The following is a 9,205-nucleotide window of genomic DNA, read 5'->3' on the forward strand; positions in this document are numbered from 1 at the left end:
AGTTTATTGTTTGCCAGGCTTCTGGTAAGAGCTCTTAATTCACTTGACGCAACAAAATCCGATCTTTGCAACTGTAAAACTCTCCACCTCAAGGACTTTAAACCATGTGGCAGTGGAGGGGGAAAAAAACTCTTTACCAGTTTGGAGATTTTTCTGGTGGGATTTGGGCTTTAATTGAGGCTGATAATGAGTTTAGGTAAGCCGAGATAAATGCGTCACACTGTCTGAATGGGGGTTTTGGGCCGAGCAGTTGTAATTACGTTTGGAACACGTGTGTCTCCCCACGTCGCCCTGCCTGGCAGGCGTGCGGTGAGGAAGAGGAGGAAGAGGATGCAGATGAGGAGGAGGAGGAGGAGGAGGAGGAAGAGGAGGAGGGGGAAACTTTTCCTGTGCTTCGTCTTTTCCCTCTTTCCTACCTTCCTTCATCAGTTCATCCCTCCGTATCATCTCTTTTTTTCTTCTGTTCTTTTTCTTCCATGTTGAAAGGAGACTTGCACCACCGCCCTGCTGTGCTGCCCATAAAAGGCGAACTCCAAAAGGCAGAAGATCATGGCTATCGTTTTTAGCCGTGTGCACTTTGAATGGTTGACCCAACAAACGTGGCAAAACCCAACAGTAGAGTACAGACTGATCCAGTTATGTAAGCCCTATTCCTGCGGTTCAGACCCCTTTAAAAAAAAACACTTTGGGCCTTCTGCTTTAAACAACGTAGCAACCACATGTTCATGTCAAATGCCACATCCTGACTAAGTGCTGCTACGGAACAGACTCTGCCAGCTTTTCCTGTTTGTGGACTTGTTTGAGGTGGGGACGCAATCTTTCATGCAATGGTGCACAAGGCATACTACAGCAATACATTTTCAGAACAATGTTCAGAACAACTGACTATCGGATCATGTGACATTGCAGAGAGGCTTCTCCCTCGACCTGAGGCAGACTGAGACAACTGTGTCCCTCTTTGCATCGGTCAGACACAGTACTCTCTTCAGTCCTCTTTGCGTTTGGGGTTTTCCCCTTACTTGATACTTTCGACTTTCCTACTACAAGTACTTAGGTCTACTACTTTCTATGTAGTACCAAGGCTCTAAATTAACACCAGCCAACCAGCCAAATGCTGGTGAAATTTCCGTTTGGCTGGTAGAAAAGACCAACTTACCAGTCACTTTGACCCATTACAGTAGTGAGTGTGTGTTTCGCTAGTGTTTGGCTAACAACTACGAGCCATTTTCCCTGGTGATGAAAAAAGTTGATTTAGAGCCCTGTGTCGCACCATATACGTGCAGTACTTGGGCATCTTGAGATCCTTTTGGAAGGGATAAATGAAGAATCTCTACTCTCTGATAGGATGTATTGACGTACTGTTGGAACAGTTCTCACTAACAATCAAGACAACTCAGAACTAGCTCCCATTACAGATACATTCGTCATTAATAGAAGCCCTTTTCTATTCCTCTTCCTCCTCCTCTTCCTCCTCCTCCTCCTCCTCCTCATCCTCATCATCATCTGCTTCATTACTTTGAATATGGGGACTCCATGAAGTCCCTTACGTCGTCTGGTGGTGAAGTCTCTCTCTCTGTCTCTGTGCCTCTTGTCTACTAGAGTCTCTAGCCTCGTCGCTTCTTTCGTCTGAAGCGTTTTTGCGCGGGCAGAACACAGCCACTGGAAATAAAGATTAACTGCAATTAGTGTCCGCTGACCTTGCCCCCCCCTGGAGTCCGGGCAGGTCTTAACAAGGCCCCTTTCAAAAGGATTCCGCCGTCCAATTCTTCCAATTATGCAAATGAGCTTTAAATCAAAGAGGTTTCGAAAGCGGGGGCGGATGACACTTTCAAATTAAAAGTCCTCTCATTGTTGCACTCTTTTTTTCCTTCTTCTTCTTCTTTTTCTTTTATGATTACACCCCCCGCCCCCCGCTCGCTCTCTATTTTCCTGGTCTCACTCTGGATTTCTTCGCTGTGTCTTTTGTGTCTTTTTGTGTGTGAACAAAACAGCAAACTCTACTTTTGCCCCCTCAACCTCAGTCAGCCCCTCAAATCCTTGGCTGTCCCCTGACACGAAAAGCTGGACCATGCAGCTCAGACAAGTGAGCCCAGAGAGAGAGAGAGAGAGAGAGAGAGAAGGGGGTGGGAGAGAGAGAGGGAGACTGGGGTATAGAAAGAAAAAGAGAGAGCGAGAGAGTAGACTAAGTAAGTGAGGAAAAAGGAGCGAGAAAAAGAGGGGGTTTGGGAGAAATTGGGAAGATTAAGGAGGGGTGAGGGAGGTGGGGGTGAGAGGGTGGTGATGGTGCTAGGAGGGGGGGGGTTATCAAAGTGGATTTGTTGTGCCTTGTTTCAGCGCTGGGCTGGGGTGGATGGAAGGATGGAAGGATGGATGGATGGAGGGAAGGATGGAAGGATGAAAATACCCTGTGGGCAAGAGAAGGGAAGGCCGGGTGGGTCATGGGACTCCCAAAAGGATTACTCCTGAACTGGAGTCATGGGACCAAGAGCCGCCTGAACCGCCCGGCCGAACAAAGGGCCGGCTCACATGCTCCTCATCTGAACGGGCCCTCATAAAGTCATCAAGCTTCATGTGCTGTGGGATTCACTGAGCTCCAGCGCACCAGGAGAGCAGCACGCACACCAGCAGCTCTCCCGCCAGGTCAGCCAGCGCCGCTCCATAGGGGCACCAGCGAGTGGGCTCCCAGCGAGTGGGCTCCCAGCGAGTGGGCTCTCAGAGAGTGGGCTCCCAGGCGACCCAACAGTGGGGGGAGACACACAGACAGCGACTGCAGGCGAGATGGGGGGAACACTTCAGACAGAAGGAGGTCTCGGTCCACTGGGTCTCTCGAGTCCCCCTTGCCCTCTGGCCCCTTTGGTAGCCCCCCATGCAGCTGCCTCCCCCAATAGGCCGGGATCGGGATCAAGCCCCCTTCCCTCGCCCTGACCCCTGGACACCAGCTCCTTAGGCAGCAGAGCGCAGCACCGCATCACAGCATCACACCGCATCGCTGCGCAACAGGTAGGACTGGCGACCGCTAACACAGAACTAGCAGTGCGCACACCGCATCGCAGTGGTGAGGGGTAAGCACAGTACTGGCGTATACAGTACATTTCTTGTCTGCAGTGGTGAGGGGTGGTTTGCGGCGCTTTAAGAGAATGGATCTGCTCGGGTTTAATCTTTGGCGTCTTTTGGACCGTCAATGGACTTTGAGGTCCATAGAGTGAGTCTTGTCTTCAGCGTTTCCTTCTGCTTTGCTTCTGTTTTGAGTGAATTTTTAGTTTTTAAGGAGTTGTAATGAGGATCAACTCCCGTTTGGGTATTATACTGTCCGGTTACAAATTTTTCCATATTGTGAAACTATTGTTTTTTTGTGATGACCAGAAAGCTTTTCATCAAAAACTGAAAAAAATGTGCATTTTATTGATGGTTAATGCTTTTTATTATTTTGACACTTGTTGATTTGGATGATTAGCGGGTGTTTTGGGCGTTTGTATTTCGCACAATAATTGGCTATTCTGATGGTTAACATTCCCAAAGTTTCCTTTATTACTTTCGATAATTGTTTAAAAGAAAATGCCAGGAATGTTGAAAGCTCACATGTTCAATATTATTCAATGAATATTTCATTTCAGAAGGAAAAACTAAACTTTAAAGCAAAGAAATTAGCTGTGGGCAGAAGGGCACTTTAAAAAAAAAAAAAAAAAAAAAAAATGGGCATAGCATGCAGCAAGTGCTCTCTTCCCCCCAAACTTCCTGGAAATATCTGCTTGAAAAGCTTCAGTGATAATTGGGGACTGGGCCTCTGTAGAGGGGGCTTCAGGAAGCCTCTACTTTGAGCTCTGAGTTATTTTGGTCCAGGCAGGCAGTGCACAGGATCCAGACCCAAACTCCCAGCATGCACAAAATTTGACAAGTCGTGTTGTGTTCAAAAGAGACCTTTTTTTTTCTTGTGCGTGTGTGTGTGTGTGTCGGTGTGTGTAAGAGACACAGAGAGAGAGAGTGAGACAGAGATTGCGTGTGTGCGTGCGTGCGTGCGTGCGTGCGTGCGTGCGTGCGTGTGTGCGTGCGTGCGTGCGTCTGTGTGTGTGTGTGAATGTGTGAGTGTGTCTGTGTGTGTGTGCGTGCGTCTGTGTGTGTGTGAGTGTGAGTGTGTGAGTGTGTCTGTGAGGCTCTCCACCTCTGAGGGTTCTAAAAGAGAGGGCATCGACTGTAGAGGCCGCCGCCGCCGCTGAGCAGAACCGATCCAAGGTTCTGATTTGCCACGCACTAATAACCCCAGGCATAACACAGCAGAGCTCTGGCTCTAGCCCTGGCTGTGGTCAACGGCCTCTTTTGGCTCAGCGACCCCCCCCAACCCCCACGCTCCTCCCCTTCCCTTTCATCCCATGACCCCCACGTCTCTGCTACAAGAAGGGACAAAAGGGCCATTTGCCCCAGGCCCAGAGATAAAAGGGGACATCATTACATTGTATGTATTGGTTGGTGGTGGAGGTAGGGGGGTTGGGGTTTCACATGACTTTTTCCCGGGCCAGGCCAAAGTTTTGGCCGGACCCACGACAAAGTCATCTGTAAGGCCCCCCCCCTACATGCAATTGTAATGGGGACCCAATTCTGGGGGCCCCCTCTCTCATTGTTGGGCCTAGGACAACCACCAGCGTGCCGACCTGTCTCCACTGCCTCTGCCTCTGGTCTAGTCGTGGTTAGCTTGCCCTGCCCCTCTGGTGTGCTGGGCCCAGCACTGTTGCCAGATTGGGCTGTTTCCCGCCCAATCGGGCTGCTTGGGATGGCCGTGTGCGGGTAAAAATGGCATTTAGCAGAAAAACCCGCCCAATTTTTGCCATAGAAATCAATAGAATTGGGCGGGATTTTGTGCTTCCAGGCGGGTTTTGAGCATTTTTTGGGCTGGAAATCATGACACTCATCTGGCAACCCTGGGGCCCACACCCTGTAGCATTCAAAGGATGTGACTCCTCTCTGAGTATCTCTCCGGGTCCTCGTCACCACTGATCACGTTCAACCTACTGTCCCCGATCCAACATAATGAGGAAGTAGAAGTGGCTTTGTTCATATTTCTTGATTTTCTTTTTTGTGTCGTATTTGCATTTGTATTGACCCACAGAAAAAGGAATTGAAATGAAGTTGCGTTCAAGTTTAATTGAGTTTAAATGAATTGATTTGTTTGATATTGCTTCTATTGTTTTAATTGATTAATTATTATTTTTATAACAGTTATTAATTTTTTGACTGTTTTGATTCATCAGTCATCCCACAGTAGCTGCATTTTTCTTGGCCCAACAGTACAAGGGTGTTTTCCCGTGGTGTCCTATTGGCGCTGGTGTGTGTGTGTGTGTGTGTGTGTGTGTGTGTGTGTGTGTGTGTGTGTGTGTGTGTGTGTGTGTGTGTGTGTGTGTGTGTGTGTGTGTGTGTGTGTGTGTGTGTGTGTGTGTGTGTGTGTGTGTGTGTGTGTGTGTGTGTGCTTTTCTGCCTTAAGTATGGCAGAGGGCTTTTGCCAGTCTATACTGTAGCCAGTCATTTTTTCATGCTGTAATCTGGCCATAATCTCCTGCTTCCCCCAGTAAGAGGCTTTCCAGCATCAGGCCAAACTTGCGGGTCTGCAGTAGAAGAGGAATCTTGCAGTAATTGATATTACACACGTTGGGACATCATGGGACACCACAGGGAGGGACGAGGGGGGAAGACGATAAGGTTGTTTGTCCCAGGCCCAAGGAGGGGGTGGGGGTCTTAAAGTGATACTGTCCCATTTTTGGAAATAGGCTCATATTACACCTCCCCTTTAGTTAAATAATTGAGTTTTACCTTTCTCCTGTACTTCCTGCCGTTCTCTGAGTACGGCAGTGCACATTTTTCCTTCAAGCTAGCAGTTAACATTGAGTCCTATGACACCAGGTAGCCACCAGCTAGCTAGCATTTTTCTCATTACATTACATTACATTACATTACATTACATTGCACTTAGCTGACGCTTTCATTTATTCAAAGCGACTTACAACTTACACATTTGTATGTATTGAGTGGGGTGGACAAAGTGTTTCTACGGTTACAGCAATCCCTTGTCACATGATACTGCAGAACTGTTGGAGTCACATGATGATTTCACTGATGTCGGTTTTATTCCTCTCTGTGTTAGAGGGTTTTTTTCAAACACACTTTATGTCTCTTTATATTTTTCAGGCACACAGAGCATGGATCGAGAGGACCTTCCAGAAGAGAGAATGCATCTACATCTATCCCACCAAGGACCCAACCAGGTGGGAGACCATGTGACACACACACACACACACACACACACACACACACACACACACACACACACACACACACACACACACACTTACACACTTACACATGCACACACACACACACACACACACACACACACACATGCACACACACACACACACACACACACACACACACACACACACACACACACATGCACACACATATATCACATACACACACATGCACACACACACACACACACACACACACACATACATCGGGGGCTTTAAATCCAAAACAGTGTTAATCTGTTCCTCCTTAGTGGAGGTTGCTGTTGCGTAACGTCCTACAAGTGACATCAGCACCGCTACTCTTGTCACGCACCAGCTCAGAAACACCTGCACAGAGCCCACCGGAAGCCAAATGAGACACACACACACACACACACACACACACACACACACACACACACACACACACACACACACACACACATGCACACACACACACACACACACACACACACACACACACACACACACACACACACACACACACACACACACACACACGCACACTTACACGCGCACACACACACACACAGGCAGAGCTAGACAGCGAGAAAGACAGAGAAAGAAGCCAAGAGAGACAGAGAGAGCGACAGAGGAAAACATTATAGAAAACAGTTAAAGGGACACTGTGCAGGAAATGGTCAAAAAAGGTACTGCAACTATGCTGCTCATTGAAACTGGGCTGCCTATTGCCAAATTTGATCTTTTCATGAAAGTTTACTAAGTAATATGACTTAGTAATAAACTGATATATTTATAGTATGAACCAAGTACAGTCATTTTTGCAGCTATAAATGGCTATTTTTGGAAATTCAAAATGGCAGACCATGGAGGAGATCCCCATTTTCATGTATGAAAAGTGAATTTTTTCCAGTCGTAATGAATAATTAGAATTTGATGGTGGTGGTAAGTATTCATGAAAAAGGTAACATTAGTGAATGGGCAGCATGAAATCTGGAAATAAACAACTAAAAATCTTGCACAGTGCACCTTTAAAGGAGCAAGAACATGAACACAATGTAGAACCCTGAGGGGGTGTGGTTAGGTATGAGAATTCTAGAATGTCTCATGTAGAGTAGCGTGTCCCTCTGATAGACCAGGGCAGAGGTGAGTGTCTCGAAACCATAGCTGCTAACTACGTTAGCTACTTTGTTGTTTCCAAAGCAATTTCCCATTGACAACTACCCACGTTGCTAACTGGCTAACAACTACACTTTCGAGACATGCACCTCAGAGTTGTATGAAGTAGAAGTAGAAGGACTCTTACAAGTGTAATTACAACACTCGTGGTATGACATTACAAAGTAGAAATCAGGTGACACACAACATGAGTACCATAGCAACAACACACAACATGAGTGCCATAGTATCAGTGCGGTCCACAATACTGTAAATGAATAAATACTAATTATAATAACACCATCATTTGTATGTATTTGTAATGTGTAGAATTTTTCACATGGGCCTTGTTGTGGGACAAGGAATATTTCATATGTAATACTGTGTGTTGAATAATATTATTACTCAACACAAATCTTACACAAGCTCTTGCCGTGGGCAAACCGTTAATGAAGTTATGTAAGAGATTGGTCACGGCTCCTTACAGGGATATTCAATTGGATCAAGAGCAATTTCCTCTAACTGGGAAACACCATGTATTCCAAGAAGTGTTTTAGTTGAGAGCGGAGAACAGCAAGCAAGAGTAGGCCATTTTTGTTGTTTTTATCTCCACTTTTTTCAAATTTTCTTCTGTCTTCTCCCTCCTCTTTTTTCCAGGTGCTACTGTGGTCAGTGATTAATACATGTCACTCTACTCTACTCTACTCTACCCTACCCTACTCTACTCTACTCTACTCTACTCTACTCTACTCTACTCTACTCTACTCTACTCTGTTCTACCCTCCTCTTCTCCCTCCTCCTCCTCCTCTTCTTCTCTCCAGGTGCTACTGTGGTCAGCTGATCAATCTGCATGTGGCCATCCCCAAGTCGAAGGCCAAGGATTCGGACGAGATGGTGGTGCAGTTCCCGCCCCCCACGGAGAAATGGGCCCTGATGAAGCACACGCACAACTTCCCCATCGATGCCTACGGCACCATCGAATTCCAGGGGGGCGGCTTCGTCAACAAGGCCATGGTGAGTAGTAGCCAGGCTGTGCCCTCCTAGTGAAGCAACACTTTCAGCATCGCTACTAAGTCAGGTCAAGAGCAATGCAAGTACTTTCTGAGCTCCTGAAAAATCGGGAACTCCTCCCACTTTGTCGGGAAGCAAACAAAGGGAGGCGGGTCAACCATGCCGTATGGGAAATGTTAATTGTTATGCTCTTGGTCAGACCAAGTCTCGAAGAGATTTGAAAGTCGATGACAATCAGGCCATGGTGAGTAGTGATGTCACGTAGAAGAAAAAAGATATCCTCCGCGCTCCTGCATTTCACAATCTGGTGCGTCACAGGAAAGGACTACTAGTGAGTGCAGATGAAGAAGGAAGTCACTGAAGTGTCTTCAGATGGACAGTCATGGGTGAGCGGTTAGGGCGTCAGACTTGCATCCAAGAGGTTGCCGGTTCGACTCCTGACCCGCCAGGTTGGTGGGGGGAGTAATCAACCAGTGCTCTCCCCATCCTCCTCCATGACTGAGGTACCCTGAGCATGGTACCGACCCACCGCACTGCTCCCCATGGGGCGCCACTGAGGGCTGCCCCCTTGCACGGGTGAGGCATAAATGCAATTTCGTTGTGTGCAGTGTGCAGTGTTCACTTGTGTGCTGTGGTGTGCTGTGTCACAATGACAATGGGAGTTGGAGTTTCCCAATGGGCTTTCACTTTCGCTTTCATGTGGATGGTTTACTGTTTTATTGGGCAAGAGCCAAGACTAGCGTTTCAACGTTCGACATCTTCTTCAGTCAATGAGATGC

At 47.3% G+C, this 9,205-nt stretch overlaps 1 protein-coding gene across 1 annotated transcript in view; it reads left to right on the forward strand.

Moving 5' to 3' along the window:
• The first annotated feature begins 2,608 nt into the window (after nucleotides 1–2,608).
• trpm1b (transient receptor potential cation channel, subfamily M, member 1b) overlaps nucleotides 2,609–9,205 on the forward strand; it is a 13,730-nt gene continuing 7,133 nt past the window's right edge. Inside the window, exons 1-3 of the mRNA XM_063196282.1 lie at nucleotides 2,609–3,000; nucleotides 6,175–6,251; nucleotides 8,237–8,429. Of these exons, the coding sequence (XP_063052352.1) occupies nucleotides 8,307–8,429 (123 nt within the window). The 5' untranslated portion in view covers nucleotides 2,609–3,000; nucleotides 6,175–6,251; nucleotides 8,237–8,306. The remainder of the gene's footprint in view (nucleotides 3,001–6,174; nucleotides 6,252–8,236; nucleotides 8,430–9,205) is intronic.

Source organism: Engraulis encrasicolus, chromosome 4 (genome assembly GCF_034702125.1).
Source record: "Engraulis encrasicolus isolate BLACKSEA-1 chromosome 4, IST_EnEncr_1.0, whole genome shotgun sequence".
Lineage (NCBI taxonomy): Eukaryota > Metazoa > Chordata > Actinopteri > Clupeiformes > Engraulidae > Engraulis > Engraulis encrasicolus.